The 21,737-nt window shown below is 40.4% G+C and overlaps 1 protein-coding gene across 1 annotated transcript in view; it reads right to left on the bottom strand.

Moving 5' to 3' along the window:
* mtcl2 (microtubule crosslinking factor 2) overlaps positions 1 to 21,737 on the bottom strand; it is a 135,414-nt gene that overhangs the window by 6,345 nt on the left and 107,332 nt on the right. The window contains exons 9-19 of the mRNA XM_030138869.1: positions 20,897 to 21,197; positions 20,298 to 20,495; positions 13,506 to 13,622; positions 9,778 to 9,873; positions 8,485 to 8,715; positions 8,061 to 8,171; positions 6,375 to 6,542; positions 3,857 to 4,009; positions 2,781 to 2,915; positions 2,030 to 2,088; positions 1,290 to 1,422 (exon numbers count right to left, since the gene is read on the bottom strand). Of these exons, the coding sequence (XP_029994729.1) occupies positions 1,290 to 1,422; positions 2,030 to 2,088; positions 2,781 to 2,915; positions 3,857 to 4,009; positions 6,375 to 6,542; positions 8,061 to 8,171; positions 8,485 to 8,715; positions 9,778 to 9,873; positions 13,506 to 13,622; positions 20,298 to 20,495; positions 20,897 to 21,197 (1,702 nt within the window). The remainder of the gene's footprint in view (positions 1 to 1,289; positions 1,423 to 2,029; positions 2,089 to 2,780; positions 2,916 to 3,856; positions 4,010 to 6,374; positions 6,543 to 8,060; positions 8,172 to 8,484; positions 8,716 to 9,777; positions 9,874 to 13,505; positions 13,623 to 20,297; positions 20,496 to 20,896; positions 21,198 to 21,737) is intronic.

Genomic DNA, 21,737 nt, shown 5'->3' with positions numbered 1-21,737 from the left:
ATCATTTACTCATGTGCATTTTAATGTATAGATCACAGTGGATGAAAAACAAATACACAAAACATTCAATAACAAGCAGAATATTGGTACAATTACACTTTTCTGGAGACATTTCAGGTTCATATTGTTTGTGGAAGAATATGTAAATGTAAACATAAATGTTTCACTGAGATATTAAATGCACATTTTACAGTGAAAATTACCTTCATTCACATTTTCAGAGTTTTGGAGACATTTCCCAAAATAGTTTCTTCACAGCTCACACAAACAAACATCAAACACCAACATACGAATGAACCAGGTTATACACACTGTTGGTGGTTTATTTCTGGCAGAATGGTCGCACAGCGGTGATAAAACCGATATAAAGGTGCTCTGACTAGTTATTCATTGCTCTCTAATTTAATGTGATAAATAGCCGATGAAGGAAATATATTTGGTTATGAATCTGACACTGAAAGTGCAGAAGGAGCAGGACTAGATCAGCCTTTGCTTCTGTCTGTTTCTTCTCAAACTGTGTTAATGAGTTGATTCATATGTACATTTATGTTAAAATTATTGTTTTTTTTAACTTTTTCTGTGATTAATGACCATTGATGGGTGCATATGTAATTGACTTCTTAGTAGTAGTAGTAATTTATTCATCCGTTTAAGAGAACACGATATATACATCATACAGTTTGAATTTCTATATTAAACATGGGCGAAAAGGCGTAGGCTGAAGCAACAGCTTAATTATGCCTACCCCATTTACAAAAAGGAAAGCTGCAGAAACAAAATATGAAAACAAGATGGTGCAGTTTTATACAATACAGATAAAACAAATAATACAATCTAAGCAAAATCTTAGATTCATACTGATAATTGGCTTACTTTATCCTAATATTTTATATTTATTGAATACCAATGTCTTGATTTTATTGTTTTTTTAGTTGTTTTTTTCTTTTTTACATCAAAGTTTGAGACAAATAAATAAATAAAGTTCAAATAAATATAGATATGCTATATTTTTACCTCTTCTCATGAAATGATTGTGCCTGTCATTTATTCTTGACAGATGAAGTGTAACTGGGACTCTGTACATAATTATTAAACAGGAATAACATTCATCTGCAGACCGGACCGGACCAGACTGGACCCTTTGGTGGGCCGGTTTTGGCCCACGGGCCGTATGTTTGACACCCCTGTATTATGAACTTCAGCATGTTTAACTTCTTCAGTCTCAGGCGTTTAAGTGCAACTTAAATCTCTTCTTCAGAAAACGTCCGACCCAACAGCGACCTCCTCACCTCATTGGTCAGGTAGGTCCAGTTCTTCCTGGTGACATCACTCAGCTCTGGACGAATCAGATGAGACGACACATCCACCTGGTTCTTCTCCATCTGATCAGCGGCTCCGTTCAGGTCTGACGTGGATTTAGTTCTTATTCACAGAAGGAAACAGACATCAAAGATTTAATTAGTTTAACTTTATGGTTAATGATCTTCATTTAACATTTTCCTTATTCTCCTGTTGTGACTATTTCTACTGCTTTATTAACCCTTTGATTAATTTTTAATCCATTCTGAAGGATCTCCGGTATGAAAAAAGGTTTAATAGTTAATAATTTTGACATTTTCATTAGATTTTACTTTTTTTCAGAGTAAATACGTGGTTATAATTTATTTTTATGTACACAAAATCAATTCGTTTTATGTGTTAAAACCCTCTGTCATGTGTTGTTTTTATTATAGTTTTTATTTCAAAGCTATTTTTGAGTTTCAAAAATAATCTCATTATTTTCTGTTTTTGTTATTATTAAATATACTGCTAAAATGCCGATAAATTCCTGTTTTCTGGCCTTACTTCATTACAGTCACCCTGCCTTTGACCTTTGACCTCCAGTTCCTAAACTGTCTTTGGTTCATCCTTGAATCTAAATGTTTGCGTCACATCTTAAAGCATGTCCTCCAGGTGTTTCCGATATTTTCTGATTTTGTTTCTTAGTAACATGAAGGCATCATAACGAGGTGATGTTGAAGAGTGTTACCGTGGCGACCCCGTCCCGTTAGCGAAGATGGCGTCTGCAGCGGCGTCCGACGACCTCGACTGTGAAGACCAAACAGACCTGGTTAGCATTTTAACGAAAACACTGATTCTACAGGTTTTACACAGAATAAACAAATAATGAGGACATTTTGACGATAATTCAGTGTTTTAATATGAACTTACACAAATATAATACGGAAAATAAAGGTTTAAAGTCCAATATTTAATCCTAAAACCACAAAATTAGGCCTGTCCTTTCATTTGGAGCTAAATTAAACTCATAAATTAACTCAGACATTGTCTTAGAACAAACTGGTAAGTTTAAGCGGAAAAAATTTAAGGAAAACATTAATAAACAGCAACACTAGGGTTCACGTCCACAAGTAATTATTCTATTTATAGTGATTTTTGTGAAATAAATGACTTTTGTAAAATTTATTTAATTCTGCAGATAAAAAATTTCTAAAACGTACACTTTCTCTGAACACACTATAACCAAAGGGGCGCCTCAAGGCTCTGTCCTAGGACCACTTCCATTCAGTTTCAACATGAATTATATTAATAATGCTACAAATTGTCACTGTTACGCTGATGATATGATAATATACAGTTCAGCATCCACACCCTACAGAAAATCAGCTTGAATTAAAACAGATGGTTATGAAACATCTGTCCAAACACAGTCCATCTGCAGATATGTGGACTGGACTGGACTGGACTCTGATGTCTGAGGAGTTGCTGATGACCTGTACCTTGGCCTGTTGCTGTTGTGTTGCTGCCGTTGCCGTTGCTTCCCTCAGCCTCTGTTCCCACTGAGCTCTTTCCTGGCTGAACCTCTCCAGCAGCTCCAGCTTCTCTCGACCCCAGTTCCTTTCCCCGATTTGGAGCTGAACCGACACCAGAATGAAGACAATATGTCAGAGGACGAGTCGAAAATGAACCAGTGGAGAAGGTTCAGAAGATCCAAAATATACTGTAAGTCTTATTCACTTCTTTACTGATGACACGTCATGTTTTAGATGAAAATATTATCCTATTGATTCAATATGCAAAGGAAGTAACAGTAGCAGTAATAGTAGTAGTAGAAGCAGTAGTAGTAGTAATGGGTGTCATAGTAGTGGTAATATAAATAGTAATAGTAATAAAAGTAGTAGTAGTGGTAATAGTAATAGTAGTAGTTGTTGTAGTAGTAGTAGAAGTAATGGTTGTCATAGTAGCGGTAATATAAATAGTAATAGTAATAATAGCAGTAATAGTGGTAATAGTAATAGTAGTAGTAAGAGTAATAGTAGTAAGAGTAATTGTAGTAGTAGTAGTAGTAGTAGTAGTAGTAATAGCAGTAGTAGTAGTGGTAATAGTAATAGTAGTAGTAATAGTACTATTAGTAATAGTAATAGTAGTAATAGAAGTAACAGTAACAGTAGTTGTAACAGTAATAATAATAGTAGAATTAATAATAGTAATAGTAGTAGTAATAGTAGTATTAGTAATAGTATTAGTAATAGTAGTAGTAATAGTACTAATAATAGTACAATTAATAGTAGTAGTAGCAGTAATAGTAATAGTAGTATTGGTAGTAGTAGTAGTAGTAATAGTAATAATAATAGTAGTAGCAATAGTAGTAGTAATAGTGGTATTAGTAATAGTAATAGTAGTAATACTTGTTATGAATGTGAATATCTTGCTCTTCTGTTTCGTTACTACTGATCCAATGACACTTCTGTATTTGTTTCTTTTTTTTTTATCATATCTTGGTTTTCACTGACACTTTTATTTTCCATTTACGTCCATATATCGTTTCCATTCAGATGTTGAAGTCGTTCCTCACCTGTTTGGTCAGGTCCATCACAGCGGCGTAGGATTCAGCCAGGAGGTGTTGATGCTCCTCTCGTTCCCTCTTCAGCGCCACCTTCAGGTCTGGAGGATCCGGGCCGTCGGCGGAGTTCAGAGCTGAAGCGGATTTACCCGCTTTGGACTCCAGCTGAACACCACAAAACCAGCAGTGTTAATTCAACACTACAACCAGTTCAATTCAACTGCCACAGAGTTCAATTCAACACTACAGAGCTCAACTCAACAGCCATAGAGTTAAATTCAACAGCCACAGAGTTAAATTCAACACTACAGAGTTAAATTCAACAGCCATGGAGTTCAAGTCAACACTATGAGTTCAATTCAAGACCTATAGAGTTCAATTCAACAGCCATAGAGTTAAACTCAAAACCCATAGTTAAATTCAACACCCAGAGTTATATCCAACAGCCACAGAGTTGAATTCAACAGCCGCAGAGTTAAATTCAACACCCAGAGTTAAATTCAACAGCCACAGAGTTAAGTTCAACATCCATTGAGTTGAATTCAACACCCACATTTGACTCTGTATCAACACTGACACTGTAACTTTCTTGGAGTTGAATTAGACTTTTTTTTTTTTAGAAAATCTAACACTATTTTGCGGTGAAGCAAAAGACAGAGGAAATATAACGTCTTTTTTTCTACAGTTTAATTCACTGTCTGTCTAAACTCTATTTCCACCTGCTCGTCTTCATCCATTGTTTCTTATTGCAGTATTGCTGTATTATTTCCACTTTATTTTTTTTATATATTTTTTTTTTAATTGTGTGACTTCTTCTGTTCCACAGGATGAATGGCTGCTGTTTCACTATAAAATCAATCTGTTTTATTCATCAGATGCTCATTAAACTGTCACGACTCCAGCATCGAGTGGGAGGTGAAAATGAAGAAGAACTGTTGAAACGTGTGGAAATCCACTTTATTTCTAATTAAAGCCTCTGATGGTCTGGATTATTTTAACACGGTCTTCTTCAGATGTTCAGTGGTTTTAAAATGACCTCCTTTGTTAAAGACGACTGAATCCTTCTGAATCCGACGCTGAACCTTCTGTCGGACGCTGATAAGTCGTCTGTCTGAGGTGATGAATGGCCTTTTGTCCTCAGGCTCCGCCCCTTCCTCTTTATCCTCCGTTCACGTATGAGGCGTGTTTTGATGAACGACGCCGAGCACATGCTCGGACGGTCGTCACGTCCATCATCAGGTTTGTTTTTCTTCATGGTCATTTCCCATCAGGCTGTTTGACACATACCAGTGTTTCTGATTGAGTTAACGAAACACCGCTGGAAAAATCGGCTGAAAATTTGTATGTTTGTTTATTTTTTTATTTTGAATTTAAAACCAAAAACAGCGAAGAAAAACTAAGAAAGAGAAAAAAGAAAATAGGGGCATGACATTCAAATAAATACTGTTTTATTTGTTATTATTAAGACAGCTGTATTTTAATTTTATTTTTCTGTATATGTATATGTATGCTAGTCTACCTGGTGTGAACGGGTGTTTGTGTTGTTTGGATTCATGTTCTTTATGTATATTATTATTATTTACTTTGTTTACCTTTCATTATAAAACTTAAATACCAATAAAAATATTGTGTAAAAATAAAGAGAAAAAAAAAAAACATTTGAAATGGACCGGGATGAAGTGCAACTTATATTCTATACTATGTATTATATACTATACTGTACTATAATATACTATATATACTATTCTATAATATACTATATATTATATACTATACCATACCATAATATATTAAATATATTCTATACTATATATACTATACTATTCTATAATATATATACTATACTATAATATATTATACTATATATACTATATATATTATACTATAATATGCTATACATACTATACTATACTTTATATAGTATATATACTATACTATACAATATATTAAATACTATATAAATATCTACATGCTGGCAGGATGACATGATGATGTAATGATGTGATGACATGACTTCATACAGTTGAGGTGTTTGATGTAAAACCACTGGAAACAGACGCCTACAGTGGTTTTTGGTTTTGGAAACAGTTCCTGTTTCTGCTAAAGATACTTCAAACAAACACAGCAACAGGAATAATTACATGATGTAATAATAAAATGTAAACTTTGCTGCCAAACTATGTCAAGATTTTCCAAACACCTTTCATTTTCTTACCTATAGATCATAAAAAAAACTAAAATTATGCCACATATTGACATCATTTGCACATTTTCTCCTTATTAAATATTCCTTAAGTGGAAAGAGGCCTTTTAGATGAGATAATGTTTAATAAATCACACCTTTGTTCATGAAAACGTCATCAGCGTCATCAACGTCACGTATTACGTCAACATATTATTACTTTATTACAGAACATGTGACTTGGTTGCACTTCCATGACCAGGTCTGGGTGGATGGACCGGTCCATAAGGGGGCGCTGTTGTCTGTAGAACACATGTCTGTAGTAACCACAGAAGAAGAAGCCTCTACCTGTGTGATGAGGTTCTTCAGCTCCGTCCGCTCCACTTCCCATGATGCCTTGGCCTTGGCGAACTGTTGGGTCAGTTCCTGTGAACCTTGTCTTTCCTGTCGCAGCTCAGAGCTCAGGTCCAACAGCGCCACCCTGAGGTCAGCCAGGGTACTGCTGACAGCACTGGACTGGAGGAGGAGGAGGGGGAGGAGGAGGAGGAGGAGAGGAGGGGGAGTAAGAGGAGAGGAGGGGGAGTAAGAGGAGGAGGAGGAGGAAGAGGAGGAAGAGAGGAGGAGGAGGAGAGGAGGGGGAGTAAGAGGAGGGGGAGGAGGAGGAGGAGGAGGGGGAGGAAGAAGAGGAGGAGGAGGAGGAAGAGGAGGAAGAGAGGAGGAGGAGGAGAGGAGGGGGAGTAAGAGGAGGGGGAGGAGGAGGAGGAGGAGGGGGAGGAGGAAGAGAGGAGGGGGAGGAGGAAGAGGAGGAAGAGAGGAGGGGGAGGAAGAGAGGAGGAGGAGGAGGAGGGGGAGGAGGAAGAGGAGGAAGAGAGGAGGGGGAGGAGGAGGAGGAGGAGAGGAGGGGGAGTAAGAGGAGGGGGAGGAGGAGGAGGAGGAGGGGGAGGAAGAGAGGAGGGGGAGGAGGAAGAGGAAGAGGAGGAGGAGGAGGAGAAGGAGGGGGAGGAAGAGAGGAGGAGGAGGAGGGGGAGGAAGAGAGGAGGGGGAGGAGGAAGAGGAAGAGGAGGAGGAGGAGGAGGAGGAGGGGGAGGAAGAGAGGAGGAGGAGGAGGAAGAGGAGGAGGAGAGGAGGGGGAGTAAGAGGAGGGGGAGGAGGAGGAGGAGGGGGAGGAGGAAGAGGAGGAGGAGGAGGAAGAGGAGGAAGAGAGGAGGAGGAGGAGGAGAGGAGGGGGAGTAAGAGGAGGGGGAGGAGGAGGAGGAGGAGGGGGAGGAGGAAGAGGAGGAAGAGAGGAGGGGGAGGAAGAGAGGAGGAGGAGGAGGAGGGGGAGGAGGAAGAGGAGGAAGAGAGGAGGGGGAGGAGGAGGAGGAGGAGAGGAGGGGGAGTAAGAGGAGGGGGAGGAGGAGGAGGAGGAGGGGGAGGAAGAGAGGAGGGGGAGGAGGAGGAGGAGGAGGAGGAGGAGGGGGAGGAAGAGAGGAGGGGGAGGAGGAAGAGGAGGAGGAGGAGGAGGAGGAGGGGGAGGAAGAGAGGAGGAGGAGGAGGAAGAGGAGGAGGAGGGGGAGGAAGAGGAGGAAGAGAGGAGGGGGAGGAGGAGGAGGAGGAGGAGGAGGAGGAGAGGAGGGGGAGGAGGAGGAGGAGGAGGGGGAGGAAGAGAGGAGGGGGAGGAGGAAGAGGAGGAGGAGGAGGAGGAGGAGGAGGAGGGGGAGGAAGAGGAGGGGGAAGAGGAGGAGGGGGAGGAAGAGGAGGGGGAAGAGGAGGAAGAGGCTCATCAGAACAAGGACGCGATATATGAACAGATATAACAGGTGTGGAGCCTGTTTGTGTTTGTGTGTCTGTTTGTGTTTGTGTGTCTGTTTGTGTTTGTGTGTCTGTTTGTGTTTGTGTGTCTGTTTGTGTTTGTGTGTCTGTTTGTGTGTCTGTTTGTGTTTGTGTGTCTGTTTGTGTGTCTGTTTGTGTTTGTGTGTCTGTTTGTGTTTGTGTGTCTGTTTGTGTTTGTGTGTCTGTTTGTGTGTCTGTTTGTGTTTGTGTGTCTGTTCTTACTTTGATTGTTGGACTGAGCGGTTGTTCGTCGGCCCGTCTGTCCGTCTGATGGGCGGAGCTTGTCAGGTTCTCCTCCTCCAATAGCAGGTAGAGGTCCTTCAAACTGTTCATCTGAGGAGCCAATCACAGAGCAGAAACAAGTCAGCTGACAACAACTGGGTTTCCGTGAAAAATCACAAAAATGAAACTGAAAATAAAGTGTGCTGTTTCCATAAAGTGCTTTGTAGTGAATAATTTAGGGTCGGGGTCAGAGTTAGATTTGGGGTCGGGGTCAGGGTTCGATTTGGGGTCGGGGTCAGGGTTAGATTTGGGGTCGGGGTCAGGGTTAGATTTGGGGTCAGGGTCAGGGTTAGATTTGGGGTCGGGGTCAGGGTTAGATTTGGGGTCAGGGTCGGGGTCAGACTATGCAGACGTGTGCGTTCACCTCCAGGACGTCCTTCCACTCCGTGTCCTTCTTGCCTCCCAGTCTCCAGTGTTTGAGGAAACATCGCAGTTTGAGGCTGAGCAGCGTCAGCGCCTGTTTGAGGTGCTGCGACTCCTGCACCAGCAGCGTCCTCTCCTGACTCCACATCTTCTGCTGCAGCCGAGACTGAAGAGCCAGACTCTGCAGCTGGAAGTCCCGTCGCAGCAGAGCCCGCTGGTGTTCCTCCTGCAGCTGGAACAGAAAACAAAACACCAGCTGGTTAAACTACACACCTGTGGACGTGGAACATACACAGAACAACCAGCAGAGGTCATCAACACCCATAGAGTTCAATTCAACACCCATGGAGTTCAGTTCAGCTCCCACCAAGTTCAATTCAACATCCATACAGTTCAATTCAACTCCCATAGAGTTCAATTCAACACCCATAGAGTTCAGTTCAGCTCTCACCAAGTTCAATTCAACTCCCATGGAGTTCAGTTCAACTCCCACAGAGTTCAATTCAACTTCCAGAGTTCAATTCAACATCCATAGAGTTCAATTCAACACTGAGAGTTCAATTCAACATCCACAGAGTTCAATTCAACACCCACCAATTTCAAGTCAACACCCATAGAGTTAAATTCCGCATCCCTACAGTTCAATTAAACACCCCCTGAGTTCAATTCAACACCCAAAGAGTTCAGTTCAATATCCATACAGTTCAATTTAACACCCACAGCGTTCAATTCAAAACCCATACAGTTCAATTCAACTCTCACAGAGTTCAGTTCAACTCCCACCAAGTTCAATTCAACACCCTGAGCTAAATTTAACATCCATACAGTTCAATTCCACACCATAGAGTTCAGTTCTACACCCATAGAGTTCAATTCAACACCCATCAAATTAAATTCAACACCCATAGAGTTCAATTCAGCATCCATACAGTTCAAGTCAACAGCCACCGAGCTCAATTCAACACCCACAGAGTTAAATTCAACAGCCATAAAGTTAAATTCAACACCCACAGAGTTAAATTCAACACCCATAGAGTTAAATTCAACAACCATAGAGTTAAATTCAATAACCATAGAGTTAAATTCAACAGCCATAGAGTTGAATTCAACACCTACAGAGTTGAATTAAACACCAATACAGTTAAATTCAACAGCCACATTTGACTCTGTATCAACACTGACACTGTAACTAACATGTATTAATATTATAATTATTTATTTATTTATTTTTGCCTGGTCCGGTCCATATGGAGCTCATATGGTTCTGAATGTTCGGACCCTGGTATGAACCCACCTGTGTGATCCTGAGGCTGGTTTCTCTCTGGTTCTGGTTCTGGGGTTCCGCTTCCTCCAGAACTCCTCGGGTTGAATCTTCTGCTTCATGGACGAGCTGGAAACGAAGAAGGAAACGGGTGAATTCAGGTGGAAATGTGAGGAAACCCAGGAGGGAGCGGCCGACACATGACACGGCGTTTTCCCGCCTTTAAATTACGCCTTCACGGCGGCGTTTGACACGTGTCTCACAGCTCGTTTGGCGGCTGAGTGAGCGGTCCATCGACCCGCCGCCGCTTCCATTAACGGCCTGTTTGAGCCTCCAGCAGACTCCACCCATCCTCCATCACCTCCACTGACCCTGATCTGAACCCAGACTTCTACTGAAAACTGATGAACTGGACCATGAAGAATCAGGCTGAAGTCCAGAACCAACCAGACCCAATAGAAACAGGAAAACGGCCTGAACTGGTTCTGATGAAGGACGTCGTCATATAAGGACCTGAACATTCAATCATTACGGATACGGATGATTGAACATGTATGTGATCCTCTACAAGGTCATGTTTTATCACATACCAGGGTTGGACCGCTGTTAAAATCTATTATTTACACGTCTTTGGTCAAATTTCAGAACTTCCATTCATATAAATAACAGTCCAATAGGCCTCATAGTTATTATACACCAACATATACAAAAAATACACCAAAGAACAGACTGAAATGAACTAAAATACAATGTATGCTACAATACATAAAAATACACTGAAATATACAAAAAAAAATCTGTTAAAAATTAACAAAAATGCCCCTAAAAATCCAAATATGCTAAAATACACAAAAAATATATGCTAATACACACAGAAAATACACTAAATATATACAAAATATGCAAAAATACTCTAAACTACACTAAAGCATACACTAAAATACACAAATATATACAAAACACATACTAAAATGCCCAAGAAAACCCACAAAAATATACAAAAACGCACAAAGCTACATGAAAATATATGCTAATACACACAGAAAATACACAAAAATATATATAAAATATGCAAAAATACAATAAACTACACTAAAACATATGCTAAAATACACAAAAATATACTACACATGCTAAAATGCCCCAAAAAACACAAAAATATACAAAAACACACTAAGCTACATGAAAATATATGCTAAGATAAAGAAAAAATATATAAAAATATGCTAAAATACTTAAAAAAAAAAAAAAAGTGAAAATACACTAAATATACACTAAAATACACTATCAGGGTATCTGTAGGTTTGATGAAGTAAAATTTCTAACTTTTAAAGATATTTTTCTCTGCATCTTTAGTCAAATTTCACACCTTCCATTCATATAAATACCAGTCCAACAGGCCTCATAGTTAATATACACCAACATGCACAAAAAATACACAAAAGAGTAGACTAAAATACACCAAAAACCCATTAACATACACTAAAATGTACTAAAACAGGTACTAAAATACACAAAACCCCCCCACTAAAATATCCAAAAACCTGCTAAAACACATAAAAACATACTAATACCATATCAGTGTACGTGCAGGTTTGATGAGGTCAGATTTTGGACTTTTTCTTTTGTCTTTAGTTAAATTCCAGCCCTTCCATTCACATCAATAACAGTCCACTGTCAGATGTTTTTTCTACTGTGTCACGGTGGAATCAGGAGTATTTCTGGGCTCGTTTGTGTGTTCTCCGTCCACGTGGGCTGGAGTAAACACCGCTCAGACTCAGACTGCTGCTGTCGGTGTGTGTTAAACCCACTCAGGCTGGAGTCGCTGTGTCATTGTGGATCTACATCTTCCTGTTTCGGGCTATTTTTCGCCTCTGTTTCAGATTTCCATTCATTCTGAGGATGCGGACACAAACACCACCCTGGTTGTCATGGAGACGCAGCAGCTAAAGGTCAACCAAACAAAGGTCTTTTCTTCCCGTCGGTCTGTAGGCGAACACTCAAAGTCACTGTTTGTGTTTGTTTACCGGGCGCCGTTGGCAACCTCTGATACTGTATGAGCGACTTTAATGAACACAGCAGGACTGACATAATTAAAACAAACATCCAACACATGTGTTAATTAAAGGCTAATTATCTGTGTTTATTAAAGTGTAATTATCTGTAATAAACGATGGTTCATAAACAGGAAATAAAAGGAAAATATCCTGAAGGTCCAGACACTGAATGTCTACAGTTAAATGAACAGATTCAGTTCAGTTAAAGGTTCTATGTCATGATAATAATAATATTCTAAACTCTGACCAGCAGGGGTCAGTCTGGTACCAGAACCAACGAATCCACCCGATGTATCTATGAATCAGTCACTGAATAAAGGATAAAACTCATTGTTTCCACTCATCTGTTTTATGGAATCATCAAGTTTTATTCAAAAACTAACATTCATTGACATTTATTTTAACAGCTGACAAAATAACACACTGTGTCTGATAATGGTGACATGCTACATCAGCTGATAGTTTACATTATAGCTCTGTTAGCTAAGCTCAGTTAGCTTAGCTCAGTTTTTAGACTAAAACAGCCACAGTAAACCCACTAATCACCTGTTTTCTGTTGGTTTGTGTCGTCAATAACTGAACTAAAGATCTGTTTAAATCCAACAAACAAGGTCTGAACTGTCACAGTTTAGTCAGTTTTTTTCTGTTCATTGTATTAGTTTGTTCACTATTTGGTCATTTTAGTTTGTTTCGTTCATTACATTTTTCTAAATTTTGTTTATTTTTCGTTCTTTTAAAATTTATTATTACCTCCGCCAAGGAGGTTATGTTTTTGCCAGGGTTTGTTTGTTTGTCTGTCTGTCTGTCTGTCTGTTTGTTTGTTTGTCTGTCCGTTAGTGTGCAACATAACTCAAAAAGTTATGGACAGATTTGGATGAAATTTTCAGGGTTTGTTGGAAATGGGATAAGGAAGAAATTATTACATTTTGGTGGTGATCGGGGGTGGGGGGGCCCACGGAGGGGGCGCAGACCAGAAAATTTCATCAAAATCTGTCCATAACTTTTTGAGTTATGTTGCACACTAACAGACAGACAAACAAACAGACAGACAGACAAACAAACCCTGGCAAAAACATAACCTCCTTGGCGTGGGGGGGCCCACGGGGGGGGCCATTGATCAGCCTTGGCGGAGGTCTGCGCTCTCCGAGTGCTTCTAGTTATTACTATTATTATTGTTAATGCTTATTTTAACGGTCGACAAAATAACACTGTCATATACTCTTCATGCGTCATCAACTGATATTTTACATTACAGCTCTGTTAGCTTAGCTCTGTTAGCTTTAGCTCTGTTTTTAGACTGAAACAGCCACAGTAAAACCACTAACCACCTCTGTTTTCTGTTTTGTTTGTGTCGTCAGTATCTAAACTAAAAATTTTTTGAATCCAACAGTTTAGTCTGAACCCCGGATTAACAAACGGCAATTTAGCAAAGATAAGAACATCCCATAATAACTTTATACTTCATAAGCCTCAGAAATAAACTCATCCGTGTAGAAAAACAAAAACAAAATCAAACTCTTCAACCAAACTCTTCAAACTTTACTATATTTAGTGCATTTTTCAAATGTTTTCACATTATTTATTGTTTTGTAGGTTTTTTTTAATTCATTTTTGTTCATTTTATCTACTGTCATTTGTCTGTTTGGGTCTTTATGGGTTAAATTAATTTGTCTCGTTATTAGTTGAAGTGTTTTTGTGACCTACCGGTGCATCATGCGTCTCCTTTTCTTCTTCGCTGATTTCCTGGTTTTGTGTCTCGGTGCAGCCCTCTTCACTTTGACCTTTGACCTCTGGCTCTGACTTGTTCCTATAATCAGGCTGCTGCATGCATGCATGGGCAAGTTAATGAAGAAAAACAAAACCAAAACAAAAGAAAAGAAAAAAGATTCACAGAGGAGAGAGGGGAGGAGGAGGAAGGGTGTGGAAGAAAAGAAAACAGGGGGAGGGATGATAGAAATGAAAAGAAAACAAACACAACAATAAGAGACCGAAAAACAATACGACCAAAATGGCGTCCGTCCATATGACAACATTTAGAGAAAACCGAAAAAAGAAAATAAAGGAGAAATGAGGATGAAGATCTCACAAGACGAAGAAGAGGATGTAGAGGAAGAAGAGTTTGGTCAGAGAGGAGAAGGAGAGGGTGGAGAAAAGAAAGAAAAGGAGGATGGAGGGCAGGATGAACGGCTGAGGAAGAGGAAGAGGAGAAAGAAGAGGAGGAGAAAGAGAAAGAAGAGAAAGAGGAGGAGAAAGAGGAAGAAGAGAAAGAGGACGAGGAGGAGGAGGAGAAAGAGAAAGAAGAGGAAGAGGAGGAGAAAGAGGAGGAAAAGGAGAAAGACCAGGAAGAACATGAAGAGGAGGAGGAAGAATAGGAGAGAGAAGAGGAGGAGAAAGAGAAAGAAGAGGAAGAGGAGGAGAAAGAGGAGGAAGAGGAGAAAGACCAGGAAGAACAGGAAGAGGAGGAGGAAGAGAAGGAAGAAGAGGAAGAGGAGAAAGAGGAGGAGAAGGAAGAGGAAGAAGAAGAGGAGAAGGATAAGAAGGAGGATGACGAGGAGGAGGAGGAGAAAAAAGGCGAATGGGAGGGCGAGAGAAGGCAGAAGGCATTAAGATGGAAGTCAGAGCAGAGGAGGAGGAGGAGGAGGAGGTGAGGAGGGTGATGAAGATGAGGAGGCGTGAAGTGTGAGGAGAGAGGAGGTTGGAGGTTATACAGGGGGCGGGGTGTGGGGGGTGTGTGGGGGTGTGTGGGGGGTATGGTGCCCATGCAGAGACAGGGGGAGGAGGGGGAGGAAAGGAGAGGTCGGACGGTGTTGGGATTCAGAACGGGCCTCTAATGGAGCGACTACCGAGTCAGCCTTCATCATCATCATCAGCAGCAGAGTCAGCGTGAAAGAACAGTGACCTGACGTCAACCCAGACCTGAGCCCGAGTCTAGACCTGGGTCCAGACCTGAGCCTGGGTCCAGACCTGAGCCCGAGTCTAGACCTGGGTCCAGACCTGAGCCCGAGTCTAGACCTGGGTCCAGACCTGAGCCTGAGTCTAGACCTGGGTCCAGACCTGAGCCCGAGTCTAGACCTGGGTCCAGACCTGAGCCTGAGTCTAGACCTGGGTCCAGACCTGAGCCCGAGTCTAGACCTGGGTCCAGACCTGAGCCCGAGTCTAGACCTGGGTCCAGACCTGAGCCTGGGTCCAGACCTGAGCCTGAGTCTAGACCTGGGTCCAGACCTGAGCCCGAGTCTAGACCTGGGTCCAGACCTGAGCCTGGGTCCAGACCTGGGTCCAGACCTGAGCCTGAGTCTAGACCTGAGTCCAGTCCACCCAGGTTCAGCTGAGGTTCAGACCACACATAAAAGTCCAAACACAGACTCACTTCTGTTCGTCACTGAGTCCAATTCACGGACGTTGAACTGGTTTTGGTTCTGGTTCCACATTCAGACCAATACGACCTCAAACAGGACCAGTCGGACCAGGACCAAATGTCCCCCATGACCCTCCTTCCACCTCACAGGTCTGGACTCTTCTGATTCTGCTCTATTTTTATTACTGAAGAGCAGGCAGGGGCTATTGTTTTTGGTTCAGTTTGTTTGTTTGTTTGTTTGTTTACACTTTAGCAGTAAAACTATTGGTTGAATTCACACCTAACTGGGTTTATAGATTAGCAGTGACCCAGAATAGATGTGATTACATTTTGGGAAAAGTAGGTCAAAGTTCAAATTTTTTATACATTTTTAAAATCTTTTTTTCTCCCATTTACATATAATGGACAAAATTTCAAGCGTCTATAAAACCATCAATTTTGTTTCGATTTACTTCAAACTATGAGTTTAACATCATTGTTTGTTACACACAACAGCTTCAGCGGCTGTTTTTGGCCCATGGACCGTATGTTTAACACCCCTGGTCTACAGTGTTAAACTAGAATATATGGACAGTGTTAACCTTTGACCCTACTCACTAGTGTTGAATAAATTCAATACATTCAACACTGACCTGTGTCGACTAGTGTTAAATTTCAACTATTAAGAGAGTTTGTACAACTCTGTCATAGTGTGAATTATTAACACATAAAAATGTACTTTTAACTCCATGTAGTGTTGAATTTAACTCTACAGATAATCGATAATAAAACAGTTTTTTTGGTTCCTGATCTGTTCTAGTTTAGTTTCTTTACTTCTATCTTATCATTGCTTTCATTTGGTTACATTTTTACATTTACGTTTGTGTGAGAATAAATGAATTTATGTGAAAAAAATTATTAAAATGTGATGCCTTTCAACTTGTAACCAACAAAAATGTCCTTTTTTCTTATTCTGAAGTTCTACATACATGTTTCCAAATGAATTATTGTCTATATCAAACCTTTCCTGAAATAATTACAAATAATTATTGGCAAAAATGAGGAAATTATGATGAATCAGTTCTGCAGAAACCCATGATGTTACATTTGAAAGTAAGGCTAATGACGTTCATTTTGTCTTCTGTTCATGTAATTATACTTTTCTTTTTTCTTTTGTTCAGACAAGGCATAGTTTTTAGATGTTTCCTGCTTGACAGTTTCCACTGTGACTCCAGTCTTCTGCTGACGTGTCATTTATCAGCTGGTCGGCTCGACGGACCAATCAGAGCCCGTTCAGCCGACCGTGCCTCCTCCGCCTTGGGTGGTCTCTGGAGGAGGGAATCCCAGGTGTGAGAGAGGGTACTGCCCCCTCGTCCTGGTTGATGGTGCCGCTCGCCCGCTTCCTGATCTCTATTGCCTCCTTGATCCAACGTCCTCTCTCACACCTGGGATTCCCTCCTCCAGAGACCACCCAAGGCGGAGGAGGCACAGATGGGCTCTGATTGGTCAGTCGAGCTGACCAGCTGATAAATGACACGTCAGCAGCACGTCAGATGACGCTTCTGAGGAAGACTGGAGTCACAGTGGAAACTGTCCAGCAGGGAACATCTAAAAACTATACCTTGTCTGAACAAAAGAAAAAAAGAAAAGTATGATTACATTTGAAAGTATGTGGACACGATCAACGGTTCAGACGTTATTGGACATTTTAGACGATGGACTCTGTCTTTGAAGGTTTAAGTTTTTCCATCCATTGCGTCCTTGGTCTTCAGACTCAACCTTCTGGGATCAATAACTCATCTCCTAAATGTTGATGTGATGCTTTTAGACATAGTTCACTGTGTTTTATTTTTACTTTTTCATGGTTTTAAGTGACACAAACATATTTACAAGCCTTTCATTCAGCTGTTATTCATCCTGGTTCCTCTGATGTTTCTCATCTCCTAAGGCTGAAATCCACAGATCATTTCACTTCATATCCATCGGTTCATTTACGTTTTAATAACACTGACTTTAAGAGTTATTGATCACAGAAGGTGGACTTTCTATTTCATCAGATTTTGTGAAATTCACTGACATTAGAGCCTTTTCACAGATGGAAACCTGATGGTTTTTCTTTTCGTCAGCTGAACCCAGATGGACTCTGATAGATGTGGTACTTTAACCTGTTTCCTGCACAAACGATGGTCGTTAACTTCATTTATAATAAATAAGAGACAGATTTGACCGTTTTAAGACTCAGTAACAGACAAAATGATTGTATATAAAGGAGATTTGTTGTCGTGCATGAACAGAAACCCTCTTAATTCTTTTTTCTTTCTTCTAAGTCTGATCCTAACAGCTGAAGGACGTCGTGCTCTTGTGACCTTGTGGATCTGAGATGATGCTGCTGAAAATGCAGCTGATGCACAGATTGAATCATAAATCACTGAACACAACAACAAATTCCCAGTGGAGAGTTTAAGAAGGAGAATGAGATTCATGGAGAATGACTGGAAATCTGTTTAGACGGAGCTCACTGTTCCACCGCTGCCTCCACAAAAACCAAGAGAGGACATTTAACCACATGAGGAAGGATTTAGCAGAACCTGTTTTTAATCCCATTAGTCTGACCTAACTCCAAATACACCAAAGATCTGGAACTAAGCATGAGCGTCAACAATCAATAAATGTAAATATGTGAAGAATATTTACATTTAAGTCTAAAGGTATATAAATATTTATATGAATAAAATCTATCTATCTATCTATCTATCTATCTATCTATCTATCTATCTATCTATCTATCTATCTATCTATCTATCTATCTATCTATCTATCTATCTATCTATCTATCTATTCATCAGTCAGTCATCCATCCATCCATCCATCCACTAGTGTTTATTTTCTGTTTTCTACCTTCCTTATACTTTATTTTTATATTTGTTGCTCTCATCTGTATAATTTCCCTGTTGGTTGGATCATTAAAATCTTATCTTATCGTGTAGTGGTTTGTAAACATAACACCTGTGTTTTTCCCTCTGTCCACTTCACTAACTGTCATTATTTCTAAAAGCTGTTTCTAGTTTCACTTTAACCTGTTCCTTCCACTTAATCTGTCTTCATTTTCTCTTATTAAATCTTAGAACTGAAGAACCACAAGGATGAAATTAATCAGTGACACCTCATATAAAGGAAATTACCTCTAGTTTCAGAACATTTACTTTTTTTAGTATGTGAGTAAAACACAACCTCAACTACATCAGGTTAAATTTAGTAGAAACCGTTTTTTTTTTTTTTTTACAGGAATATAATTAATGATGGAATGGACCTGTCATGTGACTGGTCATGTGACCTCATAACACCAAACAGGAAGTCCCATCAGCTTCCATCACTATCCAGGTGATTCTTTCACTCATTATGTTTTGTAGCTCATGAATACTGTAAAATACACCTAGAGACTCAATTACTGAGAATCTAAAGTTAATAACAAGACATAATATGAATAAATTGACCAAAGATTTATTGTAGAAACTTTAATGTATTAACCCTTAAAGACCTAGAGCTATTTTTGAGGTCATGTCCAAATAAAATTTTTTTCTACATCAACATTTAAATCAATGTTTATTATATTGCCCCCTAAATTTTACATTTTATTCAGTGAAAATCAGGTATTTTCTACATTTAATTTGCTGATCATATGGATCTTCATAAAAACTTTGAGTAAAATCAGAAGGTTATAATATTGCAAGAGAGTAAACTGAAGAAAAAGTTACTTTTTCAGCAAAATATATCAAAACCACAGGTGTCCATCCACTATCACTGATCCAACTCCATTGGTTTTACTGGTGAATCAATGTTGGAGAAGATGAGGGTGTTTCCACGGTAACTATGGAACCTCTGAACGTCCAAATGAGTCATATCTGATGACCATGAAAAGATGAATAACTGTATTTTACACCAATTATCTCCATGTATTTATAAGATTAATGGTTCAGAAGTGATTAAACATTTCATATCAGTGGATAGTTTTAGGTCTTTAAAGGTTAAATACAAAATGGCGACTGGGATTGAAGAGGTTTTAATGCGAATAGATACAACTTTAGAAGATGTACTGGAGCTCGTATGGATGGCTGGTTTTATGATCTGCAGATCAAAGTGCAGACATAAATGTGGCTTCATGTGCTTTTTAAGAAACAGGCTCCATTTGAGGCCTAAAGCAGCATCTAAACACCAGGTCAGGAGGCAGTTTACCAGCATGCAGAGGACGAGGGTGGAGCTGTGGAGAGGATCCCACCGCAGCTCAAATCTGAAACCACACATACAGGGACGTTTGACCGCATTAAATAGTCTCTAATGCAGTGGTTCCCAACCTTTTTTAGCTCATGACCCCATTTTAACATCACAAATTTCTGGCAACCCCAGACATTTTTTTTGCTCAAATTAATTTGCTATTGATCCTGTAATAGTTTTCTATATTATGTTTCAAGTACAGGTTAATTTTAGAGGACATTTAGTCTAAATAATGTATATTATTAAGGACGGAGGCAGTAAATCCAGGTGTAGATTACTGCACAAAGGGAGAATTGGATTTTCCTTGGTCAGAATATGTAGTCAGTCCAGCTGTGATTTACAAGGCTGACAATTAATACTGAACAAACGAGAACTCAAACTAGGAATTATGAAAGAGCTGCTGCATCTGAAACTGACCACAATGAACATTTGACAGATAAACAGAACCACAGTGCTGCAGTTTCACAGTTTGTCATGTCTTTTATATATTGGGATTGTCTCTGTCAACTCACCATATATTTTTTATTGGTATGTTTTCGTTTTTTTTTTGTCTTTTTATTAATTACTAGAAATTTCAGATGACCCCATTTGAATTACAGGCAACCCCACGCAGGGTCCCGACCCCAAGGTTGAAAAACACTGCTCTAATGTCTCTGATCTGCATTCTAGTCCTGAACAGATTTGAGCTGGCGGTGTGAATCCGTTCTTCACCGTGAGGAGAAACCAAAGCAGCATGTTGGGATGGATCTGGAGTGTTAGTCAGCCAAAAATAATAGAAACACAACAGGAAACCAGGAAACCAAACCAGTGGACGGAAAACAAAAAGAGCCCCAGAACAGAGGCTGATAATAAAGTGAGAGTGAAAAGGAGTGAAACCAGCCGTCCTTTACCTTCTCCTCAGACGTCTGGTTTTCCTCGGAGAAGGACGACGTCAAAGCCTCGAGCGGAGGGTCCAGGTCTGCTGACGGGGGTTTACTGAGCCCGTCGACCCGCTCCACGAAGGCCTGGAGCTGGGTGTGAAGGGCCTGGAGGCGGCCCGTCAGAGCCCCCACCAGGGGCCGGTCCGACAGCTCCGATAGGTCAGAAATCTGGAGGATAACGGAGAGTCAGAGGCCGGAAGAGAAGGAGGAAAAGAAGGACAAAGATGAATATGTGCAGACGACGATGAACAGTAGTAACCCTGTAGGATGGATGGATGGATGGATTTGTATCGTATCTCTCAGATCTTCTTCAGTTTAAACTATTTTTCATCAATAATCTTAATCTGGACAGAAACTGCATCTGTGGACAAAAGTACTGCAGTATAAGTACTATATGTACCTGTGCAGTAGTAGAACTACAGTAGAATAAGGTCAAGTGTAAGTACGTATATTAGTGCATTAGTACATGTTTGTTCCATCTCAGTATTTTGGTACTAAAACCTAAACCAAGGCTGTTCTAAAGTCCAGTGGGTCGTTATCGTCATGGGGGTGGGGTAGGGGGCGTGTACCTGGCTGTGGGGAGGCGGCTTCTCCAGGTCACATGACTCGGCAGCCTCGTTGCTGCAGACCTTGTGGTAGATGGATGGGGAGGGGGACAGGCAGTTGGACTCGGGGGAGGTCAGGAGCTGTATCGCCGTGGAAACCAAGCGAGCCTGGTCCCTCATGGCCAGCAAGGCATCATGGTCCTTCTGCCCCAGGCGTCCGGGGAGCCAGGTCGGTGCGTCAGCGTTGTCCTCTAGCTTCTTTTTGTGTTCTTTGACGTCCGTGGAGGCGTTTTCGCCCCCTACAGGCTCCCGGCGGTGAGGAGGGCTGCGACGCACAACAAACACACAACAAACGCACAACAAACGCACAACAAACACACAACAAACGCACAACAAACACACAACAAACGCACAACAAACGCACAACAAACACACAACAAACGCACAACAAATGCACAACAAACGCACGACAAACACACAACAAACACACATTTAACCCACAAAGTCAAACAGTTTGTCTGATTGAAAACAACATACTAAAAGTTTTTTTCAGATACGTTTTTCTGTATGGAATGTCCTTTGCAGTGGACAGCTTTTTTTTTTTCTTTTTTTTTTTAAGGAAAGCTGTAAAACTAATGTAAAGTGCTTTAGGTGCCTTGAAAAGCATACTATAAATCCAATCCATTATTACAGAAAACAAAAATGCATTGCTGGGTCTCAAGAGGGTAAACATCGTCCTTCTGTGACTCTTAGGCTCCATTCAGACTGCAGGTAAATGTGGCCCAAATCTGATTTTTTTGTCCATATGTGACCTGTATCTGATCTGTTAAATCCAATTTTTTCAAATCCGACTCAGACCACTTTC

The sequence above is a fragment of the Sphaeramia orbicularis genome, chromosome 7 (genome assembly GCF_902148855.1).
Source record: "Sphaeramia orbicularis chromosome 7, fSphaOr1.1, whole genome shotgun sequence".
Lineage (NCBI taxonomy): Eukaryota > Metazoa > Chordata > Actinopteri > Kurtiformes > Apogonidae > Sphaeramia > Sphaeramia orbicularis.
The sequence above is the reverse complement of the archived record's forward strand: the minus strand, read 5'-3'. Positions and strand labels throughout refer to the sequence as shown.